This window comes from Capra hircus (genome assembly GCF_001704415.2).
Source record: "Capra hircus breed San Clemente chromosome X unlocalized genomic scaffold, ASM170441v1, whole genome shotgun sequence".
Classification (NCBI taxonomy): domain Eukaryota; kingdom Metazoa; phylum Chordata; class Mammalia; order Artiodactyla; family Bovidae; genus Capra; species Capra hircus.
The window spans coordinates 34,424,748-34,451,054 of record NW_017189516.1 but is presented as its reverse complement, the minus strand read 5'-3'; the positions used below and the strand labels follow the sequence as shown (position 1 = coordinate 34,451,054).

The 26,307-nt window shown below is 36.9% G+C and overlaps 1 protein-coding gene across 1 annotated transcript in view; it reads right to left on the bottom strand.

Annotated features, from left to right (window-relative positions):
• Nucleotides 1-26,307, bottom strand: part of CFAP47 (cilia and flagella associated protein 47) — a 388,870-nt gene that overhangs the window by 64,045 nt on the left and 298,518 nt on the right. The window contains exons 28-31 of the mRNA XM_018043692.1: nucleotides 19,200-19,215; nucleotides 6,017-6,213; nucleotides 5,069-5,212; nucleotides 4,316-4,489 (exon numbers count right to left, since the gene is read on the bottom strand). Coding sequence (XP_017899181.1) covers nucleotides 4,316-4,489; nucleotides 5,069-5,212; nucleotides 6,017-6,213; nucleotides 19,200-19,215 — 531 coding nt within the window. The remainder of the gene's footprint in view (nucleotides 1-4,315; nucleotides 4,490-5,068; nucleotides 5,213-6,016; nucleotides 6,214-19,199; nucleotides 19,216-26,307) is intronic.

Below are 26,307 nucleotides of genomic sequence, written 5' to 3'. Positions count from 1 at the left end.
AAGGTATGTACATCCTTTTAAAACAATTCTATTGCATACTTAAGCTGCAGTGCAACATAAAGCATAACTTTTATATGCAGTGGGAAAGAAAAGTCTGTATGACTTACTTCATTGTTATTTTGCTTTATTGTGGTGGTGGTCTGGAATCCAAACCAAATATCTCCAAGGTATGCATATAGTTTGTCACAAGTTTTTTACATGCCTGAAATAATAAATCTTTTACCCTTTGTCAAGGAGCATTGCATACATGTTGTGGCACACTTTCAGTACTTTGGTAGTTTACAGCTCTACCTTAGCCTTAACTTCCAACTCACACAGCATCTCTCCATCAGCCAGAGCTGAAAAAACTGGTACCCTCTCAGGCCTTCCCTGGGCAATCACACCACTCTGTATATGCATGTGGCCTGCATGTTACCCAGGGACATGTCAGAATTGTGAAATTCGCTGCAGATATCTTAATCCTCACATCTTCAAGTTTTTAGTCAAACTCTAGTTGGTCACAACTGGTTTTGTAGCCTCAGGCAGCTGTAATGCCAAACTACTGAATATTTTTGGCAAGTGTCCTAAGGATAAGTCCTTTCCATCAGAGCAAGATATGACACAAGTAAAAGATGACAACCCCTCACTCATGGGGAGGGCTATTGCAAGAGACCTATGAGAAAGGTCAAATTGTGACAATGTACTGGTGTGGGAATTGTGAGCAGAGTCATACTCAGTCTGCCTCTTCCTTTGTTTGCAAGGTTGCAGTTTTCATAGCCATTGTGGTTGTAAGACTGCAGAGCAGCGGAGAGGGGGACAGAAATAGGTCAAGTCAAAATGCGACAAATTACTCCACTGTTACCATGATTCAGTTTTTCTTGAGTAAATAGTGCTAAGATTGTTTGAAATCTTTGTTTAATTTTGATTGAAAATTTCATTTTGACAGTTTTTGTCAGTGTTTGTATTGCTTTTAAGGAGGAACAGATTTATGAAACTCCACTACTCTAGAAGTCCCAGGTCTCCTGTTTTCCTTAGTGCACAACTATCTCCTACTACCTGGTCACTTTGATAAAATGCCATAGCATTTTACCTGTATCGCTTATTATATTTCATTATTTTTTATATTATTTTTCCTATTAGGGAAGTCTCAACATTCTATTGCAAACTATTCTTGTAGCAATGAGATTGAATATAGCAAAAAGGCTTAAAAAATTCAAAACATCATAAAAATGAATACTAGCAGTAATGAAAAATAGAAAAAGGAAAAGATATTAAAAGAACATACTGAGTTTGAGTTGTTAGCAGACTGTCAAAGTGGAGGTATAAAGTAAGCAGTCAAAAATGAGAAGCTGAAGCTAATACATCTAGACTAAAAGTATAAATTTGCCACTTGTACCTAAATGATAGTCTGAAACCAAGAAACTGCCAAGTGTGATGTGGTACAGATATGAGGATACTTTAGAAGGTAGAACTTTAAAAAGAAATGAGAAGGTTAGAGGAATAAAAGGACCAGATAAGTAACAATCAAGAAATGGCATCGACATGAGGAATATAGAAAGATATAAAATATAGGATGAAGAGTGTTAAGACAGTGTGCTGCATGCTTGCTAAGTTGCTTCAGTTGTGTCTGACTCTGTGACCCTACAGACTGCAGCCTGCCAGGCTCCTCTATCCAGGGGATACTCGAGGCAAGAATACTGGAGTGAGTTGCCACACTCTCCTCCAGGGATCTTCTTGACCCAGGGATTGAACCCCCACCTCTGAAGTCTCCTGCATTGGCAGGCAGGTCCTTTACCACTAGCACCACCTGGGAAGTTAAGAAGGCAGATAGTGCCAGACATTAAAGGAGTTTTAGGGCAGATAATTTGGGCAAATAACTGACTTTTCTTGAACAAAAATTACAGGTGATCTTTGCGGCTGCAGTTTCAAAAGAGTAGAGGAGCTACAAATGGACCACCATGAAGTAAGAAGTCATCATGTAAATAATGCTTTTTCAAGAAGTTTACCAATCACAAAAAAAATAGAAGGTAATAGTTGAAAGGGTATTGTTAGAGGCAAGTTTTATCTTGTAATGGAAAACCTTTGAGAATACTTACAGATTAAGAAACTAGTCTAACAATGAGAAAGGTATTGAAGGAGTGGGGGGAAAGTGCGAATCAACCCTGAGTGCACAGAGAATCAGAAGCATTTCACTGGTTTCAAAGCAAGCGCAAGATGAAACCTGACACTATAGATCAAAGTTTCCAGTCTAGCCTTTCTCCTTAGCAGCATCTCAGTTGTTTCTCAATAGAATTTTCACTGAAATACCAGCAATGATTCAAATATAATAAATGAATGAATAGAAATGGCAAATTGATAATGCTCATTATTACATGCTGATTAAAAATAATGGTGATTTTCAAATTAAGAAAGGTGATATTTTATTCTAATATCTCTAAGAATATGTGTCTTAGGTTTTAAATATGTTTCTGTTCTTTTATAATTCTTGGTGTTATTTAAAGGTAGAAATATAAAAGAACTAGAATACATGTTCAGTATTACTAGTACTTGAATGAAATTATATTTTAAAAATTTAATATGTAACATCTTTAATTACAGAAAAAGGCCTCAGGGAAAATTTACATTCTAAAGGTAAAAGTAACTAGATTCTTCAGTTTTATTTTTATATTGAAACAACAGAAATATAGACTTTAATTATTATTCTCATGAGAATAATTTTGTTATATAAAATTCCACTTCTACATTTAATTAGAAAAATACATTCACTTTTCATAGTTAACATAGCATACTTATTATTTATAAAAGCCTACAGTTAAAAAATGCATTAATTCTGAAGGATGAAATTTTAAAAACCTACAGACATCACCTCTGCCATAACAACAAAATGAAATAACCAATGTTAATATCTACCACAAAGGAGAGGTGGGTTCAGTTTCTGGGTGGGGAAGATCCCCTGGAAGAGGGCATGGCAACTCACTCCAATATTCTTGTGGAGAAAATTCCATGGAGAGAGAGCCTGGCAGGCTACAGTCCATGGGGTCAAAAAGAATCAGACATGAATGAGTGACTGAGCACCTATGCACTATGATTTATGCTAGGTATAAAGTGTGGATATGAGGGGGTATGCTCCTTTACTCACAGTAAATAATCTGGTGGAGAACAATAAATAGGTAATAGCAATAAGATATAATGTACATGATTGTGGGAAAGGTAAAAGAAAGGTAAAAAAAAATGTTGCAGAAGCACATGAAAGGCATCTATAATCCAGGTTTATGGGGATCTAGAAAGATTCTCAGAAAAGTGGCATCTAATAAATACTTGCCCTAAAGAATGAAATGGAGTTAAGCACAGAGAAGTGGAAGATAGGGAGTTGGATAAAGATTTCTAGATAGTAGCAAAAGGAAATACTGTATATACTGTATATACTGTAAATACTGTATACAGTGGCCTAAGTGTGGCTGGAGGCAAGAGTGGTAAGAGATGAAGCTGAGCAAACATACTTTTGAAGCACATGGGCCAATTCAGGGAGCATGGACTAGATCTGATGGCAAGAGATGACAGTGAAGAGTTTTAGCAGGGGAGTAAGAAAATAAAATTTTCATTCATAAGATTCACTCCATTTGTAATTCAGTAAGGAAAGAAGAAGAAAATCAAAGCACATAATTTTTAAGATTACCAAAAATAGCAGAGAACAAACCCAGTGAATTTCTAAACTTCTGAAGCACCCTCTAAAACTAGATACAGCCATCTATGATGGATAGATATTTGAAGCTTCTTTGAGGATTTTATTGAACACACAATTTGTAGATAAATATGGGAGTAGGGAGTAGAAAAATTTATTTTCAGATTTGCTTAAATATATCAAATGAGGAAGGTCAAGAATAAAACCTCTTAATAAAGATATAAATAATTGTGTATTTCTTCATATTCCCACTATTATTCATACTGGTAAGTGACAGGATAAACTTTTGAAATTTCATGCCTGCAGATATCACATTACCATTTCAAAAGCTGTTTAAAAGTTTTTTTGAAAAGATCTTTCTTTATCATGCATAATATCTTCAAGTAAAAATACACATGACTCAAATAAGTAAATCTTAATGTGTTTTATGATTATATACCAATACTTAGATATAAAACTTGTTTGGTGATAATTCAACTTTATACAAAATGGCAGTTTAAAACCTGTTGGACTAATAAAAGGAATTCTAACCATCTCCTTGTATCACACTGCTTTACCTAGTTAAGTAAAATCAGATGTTTTTAAATTTCATACAATTCAATGTACTCTTTCTGAAAACACTTTCATATTTAAAAAATCAAAAAACAAACTGACCTTAAATGTTAGGAGGCTTGGTGTATAATTGGGCACTATTATGGGTTTATTTGTTACTTCCCCCACTTGACAGTCTATAATGATGTGTTCCAAGGCCAGGGGTCTTTTTCCAATTCCTTTTATGTCAAAGATATGCTCCATACCATCTACTTCATTTTGTAGAATAAGCTTGCCCTGTGACAAATCAGTCAAATTTAAGCTCTATAGGAGTGACAGTTAGAAGTAAACAATTTCTTCTGTCTTAGGAATTTTGAATCTTATTAATGAAATGAGCTTTCAAGAAGGTGTTAGTCACTGACTTATCCAGTTTACATATAAATACTTCTACTGAATTAATGAAGACGGATTTCCTGTGAAAAGCTCTTTATTTCTTCTCACTTTCACTAAGTAACAGTTTAATAGGCATTCTTATGCTGTTTACATACTTGTCAAAGAAATATGACAAGAAAATATTTTCTGAAGTATAAACTTCCTTACTGAATAAAAACAAAGCAATGATTTTACTTTGTTAAACATATTACATAAAATTAACCTAGATATAAATATTGAAGCCTATGACAATGTGACTTTCAGAATATTTATACCTCAAATTAAAACATTTATTAAAGTTTCAAGCAGAGTGAACACCAATGATCAAATTCATGGAAAATATAACTTTTCTGCAAGAAAATTTATCATAAATTGTAGTGGTAAACATCACATTGGTTTATCGACATATTATTGCTAGGGGAAAAAAAATCAATGAGTTCATACCATAATCTCACATTCCAAAATAGGTTTGAATGTGAGAGGATAATCCACAGTTTCACCTGGTCCGACATATAAAATAGGAGGTCCGTGAAACCATTCTCCTTCTATAGTAACTTGAAATTTCCATTCATTCTTTGTTTCATTATTCTAAAGCATGAAAATAAAGATAGAAACATATCAGTGTAAAATAAAAATCCTTAAAAATTACCTTTGTCTACTCTATCATCACTCACTTATAAACAAGTAATAGCCAGTCTCCTGGACTTCAAGGAGATCAAACCAGTCAACCTAAAGGAAATCAACTCTGAATATTCATTGAAGGACTGATGGCTGAAGCTGAAGCTCCAGTACTTTGGTCACCTGATGAGAAGAGCCAACTCATTAGAAAAGGCCCTGATGCTGGAAAAGATTGAAGGCAGGAGGAGAAGGCGACAACAGAGGATGAGATCGTTGGATAGCATCACCAACTCAATGGATATGAATTTGAGCAAGCTCCAGGAGATGGTGAAGGACAGGGAAGCCTGGTGTGCTGCAGTCTATGGCGTCACAAAGCGTCGGAGAGGACTGAGCGACTGAACAGCAACAACAATAGCCAATCACTGGTCTTAGTGCCTATGAGCCCATCTTAATCATATGTTAAGGTCACAGCTGAATTTGGGGCAGAGTGATCTGAGAGACCATGAGTCTGCTTAGTCTGATGATAGGTTAATGATATTGGAGTTAACTTTTTAAACAAAGAGATGCAGCAGAAGTGATTAAGCAGGTGAGTAATATGATAACATTTATATTCAGGAATAAAACTGTGACATCAAATTGAAGTAACAAATGGCCACACATAATGCAATTAGGAATCAGTACTAGTTTAGATGAGAGGTTTGAAGAAAACTTTGAGACAGTGGCAGTGGGAATAAAGAAAGTACCAAAAAAAGAAAAAAGAAAATTTGTACTTACAATTGGAATATTCTGGGTAAGGGGTTCAAATGCTGGTGTTTCAAAATCAAATCTGGCCTCTGGACGTTCTTCATTCACCACACCTTCAATGCAATAGAGACGCACATCATACTTTGATGTCAACAAAATTTTGCAAGGGTAGCGTCCAGGACTGAGAGGAACAAATCGCAGAGGGACTGGAACAGATCCATCTGCAGCTATCAAAATAATTTTAAAATGGTTTAATCATTTTGATGGTACAAATCCTAAAATTGATTTTAGGATAAAGGAATATTTTATTGCATTGTATTTAATTGAATTATATAATCCAGATGAGACTAGGTTCTAACAAGGTAGCACACTACTCCTTAATCTCCTGGGCATTACAAGCAAGTTTATTTATTTATTTATTTATTTTTATTAATGAGAGAATACATCCAGCATGAGTCAAAGGAAAGTCTGCTCCACAAAGCTACTGAGGGACCCAGGTACACTGCTCCTCCTTTGTGTACAGGTCAGGGGAAGAGGAGCTGAAAATTTGCTCAAGGGCTTTTTAGTGTTCAGCCCAAAGTTAACACACATTATAGTTAACTGGTCAGAACCAAACACATGATTCTATCTCAGTCAACAGGGGCTGAGACTTGAGAGATATATGGGATATTTGGTAAGCATTATTATCTGCTACATTTCTATGACACAGGAGTGCTCTATCCCACAGCAATCAAAATCAGTTACAACTTGATCAGCAGATAGAAATAATTTTTAATAACCAAGAGAAGCCAAAAGAGGCATAACCAATGAATACTTCTCACATTACCTTGTTATACCATGTACCAGAATAGCTAATATAATTTCTTATGGTGGGCAGGCTATCAACGATGGTTCTTTCCTTCCAAACAACATTATTTCTCTGAAAGTCACCATTTTCTTATTCTCCATTAAGTTAGAAAATAGTTATAAAAATCTCTCAACCCTAAAGTAGGATGCACTATAAGAATATAATGTAAGTTTCACTGCTAAAGTCAAATTATTTAAGTTATAGATAAGAAACAAGTGATAAAAGATGCTTAGAAGCCTAATTCTGTGAAGGAAATTCTCTGAAATCAAGAAAACAAATCAAACTTATTAATCAATGGACTGAACACATATTATATTAATTGGCTATGTTAATTTACTCATATTTAACACCTCAAATGTTAAAAATGGCAAACTGGTTTTCAAATACACTGAAGTCTATATGCCAAGAAAACCAGTTATTGCTATAAGAACATTAAATCATTGCTTTAAATCATTTTAAAACATATTGAGGATGTATATGCATGTTACACATATTATAAAATATATTCATCATATTGGAGTAGGAAATGGCAACCCACTCCAGTATTCTTGCCTGGAAACCCCCCTGGACAGAGGAGCCTGGTAGGCTACAGTTCATGGGGTCACAAAGAGTCGAACACAACTGAGTGACTGAGCATGAGCAATCACATATTATATAGAATACATTGTGTGTTGTATATTGTATATTATTTGTTATATATAGCAACATACAATATACGCCTGGTGGCTCAGACAGTCAAGAATCTGCCTGCAATGCAGGAGACCCAGGTTCAATCCCTGGGTTGGGAAGATCCCCAGGAGAAAGGAATGGCTACCCACTCCAGTATTCTTGCCTAGAGAATTCCATGGACAGAGTAGACTGGTGGTATATATTATGTTATGTATAAATGTCATAGTTTTATGTTGTATATTAAGAAACACTGATAGTGGATTACTCTTGAAATATATATTATATCTAAGCAAAGTTCAAGAGACTCAGCAGGTCTAAGGAGGATACAAAGGCTGTCAGAATGTTGTTATTTTTATTCTGTCCTATTCAGAGTCAGACACTACTGAGCGACTGAACTGAACTGAACTGATTCAAGTACAAATATAGTTTTAGAATATTTTTTTTCTTATCAAAAAGGACTCCAGGCACATCTTATCATCTGTTGTTCATTGATTACTTTCATTCTGAGAGAAGTATTTGAATTGTGGCAACATCATTAGAATAAACTAGGTGAGATAATTATTTGATTAAAATTTGTTGCTTTATTATCAGAAAGGAAGAAGCTGTACTTTTATCTTGCATAAACAGATTGAAATGAAAATATTTAGCTTAGGTAATTTAAATAAAATTAAACTGCTCAGAATATGAAATTTAATCAGTAGTAATTATTATTTTCATCAAAGATAAAGAATAACTAGCCATTTCATGGTAAACGACAATTGAAATGCACAAGTTCAAGTATAAAGGTGCTATCAAAAGCTTTATGCTATACACTATTTCCTTTTCCCTAAATATATGCATTTTCTATTGATACTGAGTCTGAAAGTAAAAGTCAAGACACCCTTAAGTATGCATTTCCCAACTCATGAAATGTTCATAAGCAAAGACCCTAAAGAATATGCCATGCAACCCCCTCTCCCTTACAAGTCAAAAAAGAAATTCATAATAGAATTTATGGAAATGATGGTTTTAATGTTGAAGATATATTGATAAAATAATATTTCTTTTCCTTAAACATCTGAAATAATTTAATTCATACTAGAAAAAGAGTAGAAATATTATCATATATTATCAAAAAGAAGCTACTTGTGGATTAAGGTATTCATCAGATAGTATCCACATCTCCTTAGATGTGAAATAGCAGAGGTAGAGACTTCTCATATTTAGAAACTTGGAAATTTTACTGGCTACACTGTGCCATCTCAACATCATTCTCTTTTAGGGACATGTTTTCTCAAAGTCCTTTCCAATTCTTCTCTGTAGCAGATGTTATCCATGTCCTGCCATGTCTCCTTGGCATTTAAATTGTTGCTGCAGGCCAATGGTTTTATGGAAAACAGATCTTTCTCCCTGAGGGCTTTCGCTAGTCATAGGAAGGTGCTTAATCCTTGCATCCATCAGGCCAGAAGTGACTGTTAACGACTGCAGTTGTGGTCCTCAACAAATCATGTATCAAACTGGTGGCAAAATAACCCAGCTTCTTTATCCTTTGGTTGGAATAACTGTGAGGTGAATTCTACACAAACTCATAGACAGCCCCAGGACAACCAAACCCAAATTGCTCTTAGTGGCAACTGCTCATGAACACTCCCTGAACTGGCTCCTTCTCTTTGCTGTCTCTCACTCTCTCACACTCCTACCTATGGTTCCTGAGATCACTTCTCAAACTACTGCTCTCAAGACCTGGTCTTGGTGTCTGCTATTAGGGATCTCCAACCTAACACATACCCTTAGACCAAGGAAAGAGAGCTTGCTGTCAATGGCCTCATGCTTTCTAGGGCCTTACATTGAATATCCTCTGGCACTGTCTCTCTGGATGTGCATGGAATACATGGGCCTGCTGTGACAGGCCCACATGCAGCCCAGACCCATTCATGTTCTGGGTTTTGGGCATGTCACAATTCCCAATTCAAAGTGCTTTGATCCCATTTCCAGTGCCTGCACAGGACTCCTCCCTATGTTGATCCTCCTGTTGGAAGACTCCTAGAATTAAAGAATAACTAAGAGGCGGCCACTAAGAGGAAGATATTGACCAAGATTAATTATGTGGGTTAAAGTACCCACAAATTTGTACACAAGGCCTCTTACAATACACGTTAGAGTTGAAGAAAGAGAATGGGGTGGGCACATGCCCAGGGCCCAGCTATCCTGTCTTGTCATGTCTAGCTCAAAATTCTAAGGAGATCAAGAATTCTAAAATCAAACTTGGTCTTCTAGTTTGGTAAAAAGCTTAATTTCTCAAGGTGGAATAATAGATTATATTCTACTTAAAACTTTGTTAGCCTGATTTAACAATTTTAAAATTTTGATATCTGGTACATGGGATCCCATTTGAACTTTTGACCTGGGCATACAAATGTCAGGGACAATCTAGACCTGTCCCTTCCATCCTTAGTCTACTAAATGTAGCTCACTTGGGGCCTTTTCTTTACAGGTGATCCAGTAACTATGGGAGTTGTCAGGGTTCTGTAATTAAAGATAACCAAATGTATCTAAATTTATCAGATTATAGTTTCTAAATAAAACAAAGGAACATAAAGAGTGAATCTCTCTAATTAAAAAATATCTAATTTTATATAACTTGAGCTACTGAGGAAGTCATTGTAATCTACAGTTTTTAAAATAACCCATAAAAATGGGCATCTAGCACATATGATCTAGCAATCCCCCTCTTGGGCATGTATCTGGAGAAAACTCTAATTTGAAAAGATACATGCAACCCAGTGTTCACAGCCATGCTACTTACAATAGCCAAGATAGGGAAGCAACCTAAGTGCCCATAAACAGTTGAATGGATAAAGATGTGGTGTATACACACACACACACACACACACACACACACACAATGGAATACTATTCAGCCATAAAAAAGAATGAAATAATGCCATTTGCAGCAACATGGATGGATCTAGAAATTATCATACCAAGTGAAGTAAGTCAGACAGAGAAATACAAATATCATGCGATACTACTTATATATATATATATATATATATAGTTTTTTTTTGAAGTCAAGTTCTTAATCTAATTTAAATTAAGGAGTAAGATTTGATTAGTAGCTTTCAAACATTTCATTTCTTGGCTTGGGGCTGTGTGGGGTAGAGGGGAGTGCATCTGAACATTACCTAAAACAGAATCTCAATATATAAGACAAATTAACCTAGAGTCAATCTGGTTGAAATAAGATGCTAGAAGCTCCCATTCACTTCCGCAAACTCCAAATAGACAAAACAAAGCACTTTAGAAGAATGTTAAGGCTCTAAGAATATAATTTGATTAGCTGATCTCTTGGGTTTCTTTCCGCTTTAACATTCCATGATTATTTGAAAGCACATCAGAAAAGTGGAAGAGACTAAAAATATAATAAATTGGTCATTATTTTCCACAGCTAATTATATAGGTATATTATTAGCAAACAATATTCAGAAATTCTTAATTCAGAAAATGAGGTATCAAGAGACTGAATAAATTTATGATAGGAATTCATTAGTAAGATGAACTTATAATAAACAGATATTTATTTGTTGCAAATTAATATATGAGTAATTATGTGTGCTTAGTCACTCGGTCGTTTTGAACTCTTTGAGACTCCATGGACTGTAGGCAGCCAGGCTCCTCTGTTCATGGGGATTCTCCAGGCAAGAATACTGGAGTGGGTTGCCATGCCTTCCTCCAGGGGATCTTCCCAACTCAGGGATCGAACCCAGTCCTCCCACATTGCGGGAGGATTCTTGGGCAAAAACACTCAAAATGATAAAGATCCACACTCAGTTCAGTTCAGTCACAGAGTCATGTTCGACTCTTTGTGACCCCATGGACTGCAGCACACAAGGCTTCCCTGTCCATCACCAACTCTCGGAGTTTACTCAAACTCATGTCCATTGAGTCGGTGATGCCATCCAACCATTTCATCCTCTGTCGTCCCCTTCTCCTCCTGCCTTCAATCTTTCCCAGCATCAGGGTCTTTTTCAATGAGTAAGTTCTTTGCATCAGGTGGCCAAAGTATTGGAGTTTCAGCTTTAGCATCAATCCTTCCAATGAACATTCAGGACTGATTTCCTTTAGGATGGACTGGTTGGATCTCCTTGCAGTCCAAGGGATTCTTAAGAGTTTTCTCCAATAGCACAGTTCAAAAATATCAATTCTTCGGTGCTCGGCTTTCTTTGTAGTCCAACTCTCAGATCCATACCTGACTACTGGAAAAACCATAGCCTTGACTACACGGAACTTTGTTGAGAAAGTAATGTCTCTGCTTTTTAATATGCTGTCTAGGTTGGTCATAACTTTTCTTCCAAGGAGTGTCTTTTTATTTCATGGCCGCAATCACCATCTGCAGTGATTTTGGAGCCCAAGAAAATAAAATTTGTTACTGTTTCCATTTTTTCCCTACCTATTTGCCATGAAGTGATGGGACTGGATGCCATGATCTTAGTTTTCTGAATGTTGAGCTTTAAGCCAACTTTTTCACTCTCCTCTTTCACTCTCATCAAGAGGTTTTTTAGTTCTTCTTCACTTTCTGCCATAAGGGTGGTGTCATCTGCATATCTGAGGTTATTGATATTTCTCCCGGAAATCTTGATTTCAGCTTGTGCTTCTTCCAGCCCAGCATTTCTCATGATGTACTCTGCATGTAAGTTAAACAAGCAGGGTGACAATATACAGCCTTGACGTACTCCTTTTCCTATTTGGAACCAGTCTGTTGTTCCATGTTCAGTTCTAACTGTTGCTTCCTGACCTGCATACACATTTCTCAAGAGGCAGGTCAGGTGGTCTGGTATTCCCATCTCTCTCAGAATTTTCCACAGTTTATTGTGATCCACGCAGTCAAAGGCTTTGGCATAGTCAATAAAGCAGAAATAGATATTTTTCTGGAACTCTCTTGCTTTTTCCATGATCCAGCAGATGTTGGCAATTTCATCTCTGGTTCCTCTGCCTTTTCTAAAACCAGCTTAAACATCTGGAAGTTCATGGTTTATGTATTGTTGAAGCCTTTCTTGGAGAATTTTGAGCATTACTTTGCCAGCGTGTGAGATGAGTGCAATTGTACAGTAGTTTGAGCATTCTTTGGCATTGCCTTTCTTTGGGATTGGAATAAAAACTGACCTTTTCCAGTCCTGTAGTCACTGCTCAGTTTTCCTAATCTGCTGGCATAATGAGTGCTACACTTTAGCAGCATCATCTTTTAGGATTTGAAATAGCTCAACTGGAATTCCATCACCTCCACTAGATGTGTTGGTAGTGATGCTTCCTAAGGCCAACTTGCCTTCACATTCCAGGATGTCTGGCTATAGGTGAGTGATCACACTATCATGATTATCTTGGTCATGAAGATCTTTTTTGTACAGTTCTTCTGTGTATTCTTGCCACTTCTTCTTAATATCTTTTGCTTTTTTTAGGTCCATACCATTTCTGCCCTTTATTGAGCCTATCTTTGCATGAAATGTTCCCTTGGTATCTCTAATTTTCTTGAAGAGATCTCTAGTCTTTCCCATTCTATTGGTTTCTTCTATTTCTTGGCACTGATCACTGAGGAAGGCTTTCTTATCTCTCTTTGCTATTCTTTGGAACTCTGCATTCAAATGGGTATATCTTTCCTTTTGGCTTCTCTTGTTTTCACAGCTATTTGTAAAGCCTCCTCAGCCAGCCATTTTGCTTTTTTGCATTTTTTTTCTTGGGGATGATCTTGATCCCCGTCTCCTGTACAATGTCACGAACCTCCATCCATAGTTCATCAGGAACTCTATCTATCAGATCCAGTCCATTAAATCTATTTCTCACTCCCACTGTATAGTCGTAAGGGATTTGATTTAGGTCATACCTGAATGGTCTAGTGGTTTTCCCTACTTTCTTCAATTTAAGTCTGAATTTGGCAATAAGGAGTTCATGATCTGAGCCACAGTCAGCTCCTGGTCTTGTTTTTGCTGACTGTATAGAGCTTCTCCATCTTTGGCTGCAAAGAATATAATCAATCTGATTTCAGTGTCGGCCATCTGGTGATGTCCATGTGTAGAGTCTTCTCTTGTGTTGCTGAAAGAGGGTGTTTGCTATGACCAGTGCATTCTCTTAGCAAAACTCTATTAGCCTTTGTCCTGCTTCATTCTGTTACTTCAAGGCCAAATTTGCCTGTTACTCCAGGTGTTTCTTGACTTCCTACTTTTGCATTCCAGTCCCCTATAATGAAAAGGACATTTCTGGAGGGTATTAGTTCTAGAATGTCTTGTAGGTCTTCATAGATCCGTTCAACTTCAGCTTCTTCAGCATTACTCATTGGGGAATAGACTTGGATTACCGTGATAGTGAATGGTTTGCCTTGGAAATGAACAAGCAATGGTGAATGGTGGGTCTTGGAAAATGATACAGACCCACACCTATTACTGACAAATTCAATGTTTGAAATATTGGTTAAAATGAATTTTATAACTTCAAAAGAGTCTAGCTGAATTACTTTTGCTTTTTCATCACAAGGAAGATCTAAAATAATATAATATTTAAGTGTGAAAGAAAAGAGTTAGGAAGAAAGCAGGAAAGGGAAAAAGGGAAAAAAGAAAGGACGGTGGCCAGAAAGTTGGAATTGAGGAAGGAAAATTTGGGGGGATGCTAAGAGAATGACATGTGATCTTCCTTCCTAGCCAACTCCAAATGGCTGAGACGATTGCACTTGCCTCCCCTCCACTTGAAGTTTCTAAGTATCTGTTAGCAGAAAAGACTGGTATGGATTTCTCTGTCAAATTTTACTGAAAGGCAGTATGTACACATTTCCCCAGGTGCCCTAAAGCACAGGTATAAGACCAGAGAGGGATATCAAACTGCTATAATAAGTAAATGGCAAGAACTGCCATTATTTCCAGCATAGCCACGGTATTCATAGGTTTAATAGGTAGAGGAATACCTAATCTTATTGTGTTGATCAAGTAGAGAAGAGTCTTACTAATGTCAGTTGGCTTGATCTATCAATTACTGACAGATGTACAATAAAATCTTCTACTCTAAATGTGGATTTGTTCATTTTTTCTTCCATATTTGCTAATTTTTGCTTTGTAAAATTTCAGATTATGTGATCAGGTGGAAATAACTTCAAAAATTTTTTTTCAACATGGGAGTATTCCCTTTTAAATTAATGATTTGTCTTAAAGTCAACTTATTCCTTTTTTTTTTTTTTGGCTGCACCATGTGGTTTGTGGGCTCTTAATTCCCTACCAAGGATGGAACCTGGATCTCCAGAGGGAAAGCCCTGAGTCCTAACCACTGGACCACCACAGAATTCCCTAAAGTCTACTTATTTTATATTTATGCCAGCTACTTTTTGATTAGTAAATACCTGGCATAAATTTTTAGATATTTTATAAGGCTATTTTATAAACAGCATAAAGCTGTATTTTGTTTTCCACTGTGAAAATATCAACTTTTACATTTATCATGATTAATGACATATTTAATATCTTATTTTGTGATTATTTTATTAATCACTGCTCTTTGATTCCAAGTTTTTCTTCTGAATTCAATTTCCTTTATTCATAAGTAGATCCTCCTTTGTTCTCTTAGCAACTATCTGTGAGTTTTAAATTGTCCCAGTTTTACTATTGAATTGAAAATATTTTTCATTCTTACTCTTGAGTGATATTTTACTGGGATTTAAAATCCTAGGCTGACAGTTAATTTGCTTTAGTACTACAATACCATTATCTTCTGGCTTCTCTTGTTTCTGTTGGTAATTCTGCCTTCCATATAATTTTTGTTCCTTTGAAAATAATATGTCTTTTCTCTTCACTTTTCAGAATTTCTCTTGTCTTTGTCATTCTACTGTTTCACAACAACCTATTTAAGTGTGAATTTAGGTGTCACTCTTTTACCTTCTAGCATTTAAAAAACAAGTGTGTTTTTTCTTCTTTCATTTGCTTCTATAAATAGGAGAAGGTTATCTTTCCTAAGTAGTCACTCTTACAGGGTCTCACTCCCCTTTCATTTTATAGCAGTCTCTTAGATCTAAATGTGGAGGTAGCTCAATACCCTTGGGACAATTTTCTGTATGAAACAAGCATCAGTGTGTTAGATGCAGGGGGGAACATTTTGTTATATCCACTGGCAATTTTCAAATCACTTAGGAGAAAATTTACATCTTAGAAAAGCTTATAAATGTTCCTATTATTGGATAAACTCTAATCCCACCAACAACATGCACCAAAAATCACTTGGACTTTCCCATCTCTGTCACCACCACCATATCTACATGCTGAAGTCTATACATGCTTATGATAGAATGATGTTCTACATTTTCCTCTACAGTTACAGTCATTTTAAGTTCAGAGGGTTTGTTTTCTTAAGACAGGTACAAACAAAGAAGTGTTAATAGAGGATCACCCTGGAAAGCATTTCACATGTATTCATTCATTAGAAAGATATTTTAAAACACCTACTATGTACCAGGAGGAATGCAATTAGGAGGCAGCTTCCTAGTTTTCTGGTAGGTTGCAGACAATAAACTTCTGAGGAAAAGGGAGATCATGGGACTAAAATGTTTCCTCTTTATACCTAATTCATGTTTTAATTGAGCATGAGCCTATGGAAGGTATTAAATGTGTTTTTCAATCAGGCCACATCAGTTCAGTAATTACTGGGAATTCCTCATATGATTTATGCAAATGGGTGGCTCTTATCTTTCCCTTCCCTTGATATTGAATTCCTGAATTTCTGGATGTCTTTATGGATCATTTAATGGAAAATTAGGAGAGAGCCTATCATGGAATTGTAGCTTGCCAGGAAGTCTTTTTCATATAACTTTTTTCAGAAGACAAATTTCCAAAAGAAAAGAACTAAAATAAGATTTCACTTTCTAATTAACCCCTCCCTGGGGAAAGAAGCAAGGATTGCAGAGAGCAAATTAACTGTGTGTTTTGCATTTTCAACTTTGAATACCCTAAACTTTGTCTTGTACTAAAACAAAACGTTTTGAACAGAGTTGAGTTTTAAATTCTCACAGATTGATTTACTAAGTGTATAAATTAGTATCAATGAACTTTTAGCAAGCCAATACAAAGTACATTCTCTAGGACTTAGATCAGGGGAAAAGCTTTATACTATTTTTTACTAAATGGTTTCCTAAGTGTACTGCTGCACAGCATATAGCATATGGCCACTATTGAACAGCTAATAGGAAGAATATGAAATGGCTTAAAGTTCACATTTTTCATTATTGCAGGCTTTATGTCCTCCAAAGCTAAAAAACAGTAAAAGGCAAAATTGTAAGATATTTATCCAACTGAAAATATCTTCTGTTAAAACTATAAGAATAAAAAAGTACACACAGTTGTGGATATCATAATTATTTTGAACTGGTTATGCAAATTATTTAACTTAGACTATATTTTCTTGGATAATATAGGATACAATCACATCTCATTACTGCATGGTGCATAGTGGAAAGAAAGCTGCTAGAGCTGGCAAAAATTCAAGTATTAGGACAGGACATATACTGATAACTGAACAAGCTGTAAAGTCTGACTATCAAAGACAAGTATGGGAAGGCAGCCAGATAAGAAAGGCATTTTAGTCAAATAATAGTTATGACTGGGATTTTCAAAAGTGGGAAGTTAAATTATAATCAGGTAAGCGGTCCAGTGAACTTCCAGATGTTCAAGCTGGTTTTAGAAAAGGCAGAGGACCCAGAGATGAAATTGCAAACATCTGCTGGATCACTGAAAAAGCAAGCGAGTTCCAGAAAACCATCTGCTTTATTCAGGCTTCCCTTGTGGCTCAGTGGGTAAAGCGTCTGCCTACAATGCGGGAGACCCGGGTTCGATCCCTGGGTCGGGAAGATCCCCCAGAGAAGGAAATGGCAACCCACTCCAGTACTCTTGCCTGGAAAATCCCATGGACTGAGAAGCCTGGTAGGCTACAGTCCATGGGGTCACAAAGTGTCGGACACGACTGAGCGACTTTCCCTTTCCCTGCTTTATTCACTATGCCAAAGCCTTTGACTGCGTGGATCACAATAAACTGTGGAAAATTCTGAAAGAGATGGGAATACCAGACCACCTGACCTGCCTCTTGAGAAACCTGTATGCAGGTCAGGAAGCCACAGTTAGGACTGGACATGGAACAACAGACTGGTTCCAAATAGGAAAAGGAGTACGTCAAGGCTGTATATTGTCAACCTGCTTATTGAACTTATATGCAGACTACATCATGAGAAACACTGAGCTGGAGGGAGCACAAGCTGGAATTAAGATTGCCAGGAGAAATATCAATAACCTCAGATACGCAGATGACACCACCCTTATGGCAGAAAGTGAAGAAGAATTAAAAAGCCTCTTGATGAAAGTGAAAGAGAAGAGTGAAAAGGTTGGCTTAAAGCTCAACATTCAGAAAAATAAGATCATGGCATCTGGTCCCATCACTTCATGGCAAATAGATGGGGAAACAGTGGAAACAGTGGCTGACTTTATTTTTCTGGGCTCCCAAATCACTGTGGATGGTGATTGCAGACATGAAATTAAAAGAACTCCTTGGAAGGAAAGCTATGACCAACTTAGACAGCATATTAAAAAGCAGAGACATTATTCTGTCAACAAAGTTCTGTCTAGTCAAGGCTATGGTTTTTCCAGTAGTCAGGTATGGATATGAGAGTTGGCCTATAAAAAAGCTGAGCACCAAAGAATTGATGCTCTCAAACTATGGTGTTGGAGAAGATCCTTGAGAGCCCCTTGGACTGCAAGGAGATCTAACCAGTCCAACCAGTCCATCCTAAAGGAATCCATCAATCCTGGGTGTTCATTGGAGGGACTGATGCTAAAGCTGAAACTCCAATACTTTGGTCACCTGATGCGGAGAGCTGACTCATTTGAAAAGACCCTGATGCTGGGAAAGATTGAAGGTGGAGGAGAAGGGGACAACAGAGGATGCGATGGTTGGATGGCATCACCGACACAATGGACATGGGTTTTGATGGACTCCGGGAGTTGGTGATAGAAAGAGAGGCCTGGTGTGCTGTGGTTCATGGGGTCGCAAAGAGTCAGACACAACTGAGAGACTGAACTGAGTTGAACTGAAGTGGTCCAGAGAAAACGGGAACTAGCACAGGATGATATCACAAGCCAGTCTGCAGTCAAGAAAGACCCCGGATCTCAAGTTCAGGGGCAAGATTCTGGTTTGAGGGGCCTTGGGCAGTCAGAACAAGGATGGATGACACGAAGAGTATACCAGTGCCCAGGGAAGGAGTCTGGCAATGACATACCTGGGTGTTAAGAAATAGAATAGAAACCTATGCCTGAGTAGCGAACAGGTGTGAAAGAGCGAGATGTATCATAACAATGAGGAGCCAGGGAGGCCAGAACTAATGTCAGAACAGAACGGAGCAGACCATATGGGGCCTTCCCAGGACAGACCTCCACACCCCCATCACGTCCTCCACCTGCCTCTTGTTTGTACAAAAGCTGTATTCCCAGCCTGCCCCAAGTCACAAAAGGCTAGCTCAAGAATTAGTGATTGAAAATATGTGAACATATATCAACACCAATAAAAAGAGCAGTTAGTCTAGGAGAACTAGTAATGATTTAAACAAAAAATCAGTCAGAGAGCAGTCACAAAATCTTTAGTTCCTCCCTAAAGGACAAAGGTAACAGTCTGATGCACATCCCTGAGTGGTTTTGCAGATACTAAAACCTCTAGCAGAAGTTAACTGCATGATGACCATGAGCACAGAGGCCCCAGACCAGCTAGAGCCTGAGGAGTGAAGATGTTAACCCCTGTGACTGCCCTGTTACCTCACCATCAACCAATTACGGCGTTGTGCATGAACTGATCATCCACCATGTGACCCTCTCCTTCCTTTGCCTTTAAAACTCTTTCCCTGAAACCCATTGGGGAGCTTGAGTCTTTTGAGCAGGAGCTCCGTGGACTCCTTGCTTGGCACCTGCAATAAAAGCTGTACTTTCCTTCACCACAACCCGGTGTCGGTAGATTGGCTTTACTGCCACAGGTGAGTAAACTCAAGTTCAGTTCAGTAATAGGAATAGTACTCATGAGACAGCATCGATGACACTGGAAGCTGGAGGGGAGAAGTTCAGCATAGATGGGTCCTGTAATGCTGGGTCAGAGGATTTGGCTCTGGGCCTGCAACTAAAGCATGTCTACAGAGATGGTAGGGAAAAGGGAAGGAAATTGGACAGTGTCTTCCTTGAAAGGTGGAGACAGTGTAACTAGTAGAATTATCTAAAATATGTACAATAAGACAGCATTGCTGTAAGGGATACATTTTATGTGCTTCCTGAGATTCCCTTGGTTCCACCACCTCCAGCAACTTGAACCACTTGTCCTGTCTCCATGTTCCTTTGCCTGAGGATGACCTGTAACTACCTCTAGAACTAACAGAGTCAACTCCTTAGCTGCTGCTCTACACACAGGTAAATCAGTCCCAATTTTGGAATTTGGGGCTCCTCTAGCCGTGCTAGGGCTTAGAAGCTGGCATTCCATGAGGCCAGGGAATGCCAGCTTGAAGCCTAGGACCATTACTGCCCAAGGAGTAAAATGTGGCAAACAGGAGCAATATACAGGACATATTCCTTCCCTTCCTCTCTTACAGTAACAGCTCAAAGGCACTTTCTTTTTACATAGCTCTTCAAAAGTGACACCTGTTGAGTGACCTGTTGCATCCTGTCCTAGACATGTTAGTAGACATTAAGGTAGCAGCTCATGTATCATTCATTGATTTGTTTTCCATTTTTCCCTTCCTTCTCTTTTTTCTTGCACTCACTGTCTTGAGTCTGCACTATAGGGGAGCAGAATTTTGCCACCTTAAAATATTAATATGTCTTTTTAGCATGTTAATTGTTTGCAGCCACTATTTTTCTACTGACTTTTATTTTTAAAGAATTTTTAAAAATGTATACTCTGTTCACCAAAAATAATACAATATAGTATTAACAAGAAAAAATCAGATTTTATAAACTATTAATATGGTTAACTTACTTAACTACTTTTCTGATTTCACTATACTAAAGCCTTATGTATGAAATTTAATATATCTTAATTAAAATCCCTTTAAAAAATTAATTTATTTATTTTAATTGGAGACTAACTACTTTACAATATTGTAGTGGTTTTTGCCATACACTGACATGAATCAGGCATGGGTGTACATGTGTCCAATCACCATTTATGAAAATATAAAATGAGTTCCAGCATGCCAGGCTTCTCTGTCTTCCACTATCTCCTAGAGTTTGTTCAAATTCATGTTCACTGAGTCAGTGATGCCATTCAACCATCTCACCCTCTGTCACCTCCTTCTGCTGCTTTCAATCTTTCTGAGCATCAGGGTCTTTTCCAATGAGTCAGCTCTTCACATCAGGTATCCAAAGAAAAATCTAAAATCTAATCCTAAGCATTTACCTTAGGTTACTGGAAAAGGAAGAGCAACCTAAGCTTTAAAAAAGTAGAATGAAAAAGTAAAAATTAATGGAGAACTAATGAAATAGAGAAGATAAAACAATCACTGAAAATATATGCTAGTTCTTTGAAAAGATAAAGAAAATTGACAAACCTTTAGTTATATGGATCAAGGAAAAAAGAAAATATTCAAATTATTAGAATCAGAAATGAAAGTGGGACATTACTTTTGCTTTATATAAAAAAAAACGGAATGTGAGAGAATGCTATAAATAGCTGCATGCCAAAAATTAGATAACGTAAATGACATAAATTAGGAATTGATGGGAACTTCCTCTGTCTCATAAAGGGCACCTATGAAAAACCTACCACTATCGTGAGACTTTAAAGACTAGATTATTTCTCCCCAAGCTCAGTTAAGACAAAGATGTCCCATCTTATCACTTACATTTAACACTCTAGATGTATTAACCAGACTAATTGGGCAAGGAAAAGAAATAAAAAGAATTCATTTTAGAAGGGAAGATGTAAGACAATCTCTGTATGCATATGACATTATCTTAACAACATACAGAGAATCCTAAGGAATCCAATAAAACATTAGAATAAAAATTGAGTTCAACAAGGTCACATGACATAATTTCAATATCTAAAAACCAATTGTATTTCTATACTTCTGCAATGAATAATCCAAAAATGAAACTAAGAAAACAATTTACAATTTCATCAAATAGAATTAAATACATAGGAATATGTTTAGCAAAAGAAGTACAAAACTTCCATTCTTAAAACTAAGGAATATCTAAAGAAATGGAAACACGCTACATGGCCATGGATCAGGAGACTTAATATTATTAAGATGACAATCCTTCCTAAATGGATCTACGGAGTCAATGCAATACCTATCATAATGGCAGCAGCTTGTTTCTAGAAACTGACAAGCTGATTCTAAAATCCGTATGGAATTGTGAGGATCCCAGAAAAACCAAAACAATATGGTGTTTTTTAAAAAAACAATACAGCAGGACTCAAAGTTTCTGATTTCAAAACTTACTGCAAAGTAAATAATATTAAGAAAAGTGCTGTACTGGCATAAAGAAAGATGTATAGAACTATGGGACAAAACAAAATTTAGGAATAAAACAATATATCTATGGTGAACTAGTTTTCAACAAAACGCTGTTCAAAACTGTTTTCAACAAATGGTTACAAGCCCACTGGACAGGCACACATAAAAGAATGAAGTTAGATCCTTCAGTTCAGTTCATTTCAGCCTCTCAGTTGTGTCCGACTCTTTGCAACCCCATGGACTGCAGCACACCAGGTTTCCCTGTCCATCGCCAACTCCTGGAGTTTACTCAAGCTCATGTCCATTGAATTGGTGATGCCATCCAACCATCTCATCCTCTTTCATCCTCCTTTCCTCCCACCTTTAACCTTTCCCAGCATCAGGATCATTTCAAATGTCAGTTCTTTGCATGAGGTGGCAAAAGTACTGGAGTTTCAGCTTCAGCATCAGTCCTTCTGATGAATATTCAGGACTGATTTCCTTTAGGATGGACTGGTTGGATCTCCCTGCAGTCCAAGGGACTCTCAAGAGTCTTCTCCAACACCACAGTTCAAAAGCATCAATTCTTCAGTGCTCAGTTTTCTTTATAGTCCAACTCTCACATCCATACATGACTACTGGAAAAACCACAGCTTTGACTAGACAAGACCTTTGTTGGCAAAGATCCTTACCTCAAATAATATATAAATATTAACTCTAAGTAGATCAAAGAACTAAATCAAGAACTAAGCCTATAAAATTCTTAGCAGACAACAGAGGACTAAATATTCATGATCCTGAATTTGGCAATGGATTCTTAGATATGACATCAAAAGCAAGAAAAATAAGAACAGTTAAACAAGATAAACTGGAATTCATCAAAACTAAAAACTTTGTGCTTCAGAGAATACTATCAAGAGAATAAAAAGACAACAGGATAAAATATTTGAGAATTATATATCTGATAAGGTATTGTATTTCAAATACATGGATGGAACATTAGAAACTCAATAATAAAAAGGCAACTCCACTTAAAAGACTGGCAAAGAATCTGACTAGACATTTATGTAAATAAAATATATAATCATTGCTCAAGAAAAATTGGCAGAACATCAGGGCCTTGTACATTAAGAGCACCATGGGCAAGCCCCAGCGTCTGTACTAAGGCACAGCTTAATAAACCATACTAAACCAAAAAAAAAAAAATATATATATATATATATAAGTGGCTAATATGCACATAGAAAGATGGTTAACATCAATAGACATCAGGGGAATGCAAAACAAAATCACATGAGATATCATCTCCACCCACTAGGATGGCAATAATAAAGAAGTCAGTTGATCGTAAGTGTTGCTGTTGATGTGGAGATATTTGAACCCTCATACACTGTTGGTTGGATTTAAAATGGCAAAAACACTTTGGAAAAGAGTCTGGCAGTTCCTCAGATGTTTAAACATAGAGTTACCATGCTAAGCTAAGTTGCTTCACTCGTGTCCGACTCTGTGAGACCCCATAGATGGCAGCCCACCAGGCTCCCCCGTCCCTGGGATTCTCCAGGCAAGAACACTGGAATGGGTTGCCATTTCCTTCTCCAGTGCATGAAAGTGAAAAGTGAAAGTGAAGTCGCTCAGTCGTGTCCGACTCTTAGCAACCCCATGGACTGCAGCCTACCAGGCTTCTCCATCCATGGGATTTTCCAGGCAAGAGTACTGGAGTGGAGTGCCATTGCCTTCTCTGGAGTTACCATATGGCTGGATAATTCTACTCCCAGGTATGAATGTGTGCATACATGCATATGTGCAAGTGTGTATATGTTTATGTATTATACCCAAGAGAATTGAAAATACTGGCACACAAAAATATGTACACTAATGTATATGGCAATATTATTCATGATAGCTAAAAGGTAGAAATAACCCAAATGTCTGTCAAATGATGAATGGACAAACAAATTAGGGTATAGTCATAAATGAAACATTGTTAGGTCATTAAAAGGAATGAAGTTCCGATACCTGATAAAACATGGACGAACTATAGAAACATTATCCTAACTGAAAGAAGACAGTCACAAAATACCTCATATGATATCTTTTATATGAAATTTCCAGAAAAACAATTCTATATATATTAATACATAAAGTGAATTAATGATTGCTTATGGTTGGAGGGAGGGGTGAATGATAAGAGGGTGGTAACTAAAAGTTACTTCATTTCTTGTTGAGGGTGACATAAACATTCTAAACTTGAATGCGGTGATGGTAATATATCAATGAATATACTAAAAACCATTGAACTATATACTTTAGGATGGTAAGCTGCATCATATTTGAATGATATCTCAGTAAAGCTGTTAGAAATAGAAGAATAAGGTTTTGAGAATAAATATAAGTGAATATCCTTTTATTTTTCACCTCATATAAATTCAAATGACAAGTATTATATAACTATACTTAGAAGACTTCTAGAAGCTAGACTATAAATGAAGCTATTATATTTGTAACTAAACATAATGCCAAGCTGGATGAAGCACAGCTGGAATCAAGATTGCTGGGAGAAATATCAATAACCTCAGATATGCAGATGACACCACCCTTATGGCAGAAAGTGAAGAAGAACTAAAGAGCCTCTTGATGAAAGTGAAAGAGGAGAGTGAAAAAGTTGGCTTAAAGCTCAACATTCAGAAAACGAAGATCATGGCATCTGGTCCCATCACTTCATGGCAAATAGAATGGGAAACAGTGGAAACAGTGACAGACTTTATTTTGGGGGGCTCCAAAATCACTGCAGATGGTGACTGCAGCCATGAAATTAAAAGATGCTTACTCTTTGGAAGAAAAGTTATGACCAACCTAGATTGTATATTCAAAAGCAGAGACGTTACTTTGCTGACTAGGGTCCGTCTAGTCAAGGCTATGGTTTTTCCTGTGGTCATATATGGATGTGAGAGTTGGACTGTGAAGAAGGCTGAGCGCCGAAGAATTGATGCTTTTGAACTGTGGTGTTGGAGAAGACTCTTGAGAGTCCCTTGGACTGCAAGGAGATCCAACCTGTCCATCCTAAAGGAGATCAGTCCTGAATATTCATTGGAAGGACTGATGTTGAAACTAAAACTAATATTTTGGCCACCTGATGCAAAGAAGTGACTCATTGGAAAAGATCCTGATGCTGGGAAAGATTGAGGGCAGGAGAAAAAGGGGACAACAGAGGATGTGATGGTTGGATGGCATCACCGACTCAATGAACATGAGTTTGAGTAAACTCCAGGAGTTGGTGATGGACAAGGAGGCCTAGCGTGCTGCAGTCCATGGGGTCACAAAGAGTCGGACATGACTGAGTCACTGAACTGAACTGATAACGTTTAAAGGTCAAACAGGGCTTTGTGTCTCTCGCCTTTTCTGAGAGATTTTGATGTAGTATATGGATTACTAATCTCCTTCCAAAATATATTCCCATTCTTTTATAGACTCTGATTGCACTTGATGGCTTACAACTGTGGTAATCCTATGTGAAATATGCATAGGGTTTGAATTATATTTCTAAGTGAATTAAATAATTAACTCAAAAAACTGTTGTAAATTTCAGAAAGCTTATGAAAAAAACAAATATTCTATAATAATAGTACAAGTTTAACTTAAAACAGTTTGATAAAAATTAATAAAAATTAATTAAAGCACACATTTAATGTTACGTGACCACTGGCATCATTGACAATACAGTAGATTGTTTCAATTAAGCTTAATCACTAAAACTAACATTTTAAACACCACTGTTAAATGAAATTTATCATTTTTTAATTTTTTGGAAGGATTATTGCTTTACAGAATTTTGTTGTTTTCTGTCAAACCTCAACATGAATCAGCCATAAGTATACATATATGCCTTCCCTTTTGAAACTCCCTCCCATCTCCCAACCTATCCCATCCCACCCTTCTAGATTGATACAGAGCCCCTGTTTGAGTTTCCTGAGCCGTATAGCAAATACCCATTGACTATCTATTTTACATACGGTAATATATGTTTCCATGTTACTTTTTCCATACATCTCACCCTCTCCTCCCCTCTCCTCATGTTCATAAGCCTATTCTCTTTGTCTGTTTCTCCACTGTTGTCCTGTAAATAAATTCTTCAGTACCATTTTTTTAGATTTCATATATATGCATTAGAGTATGATATTTCTCTTTCTCTTTCTGACTCACTTCACTCTATATAATAGGTTCATCCACCTCATTATTATTGACTCAAATGTGTTCTTCTTTATGGCAGAGTAATATACCATTATGTATATGTATATGTACCACAACTTCTTTATCCATTCACCTGTCGATGGACATCTA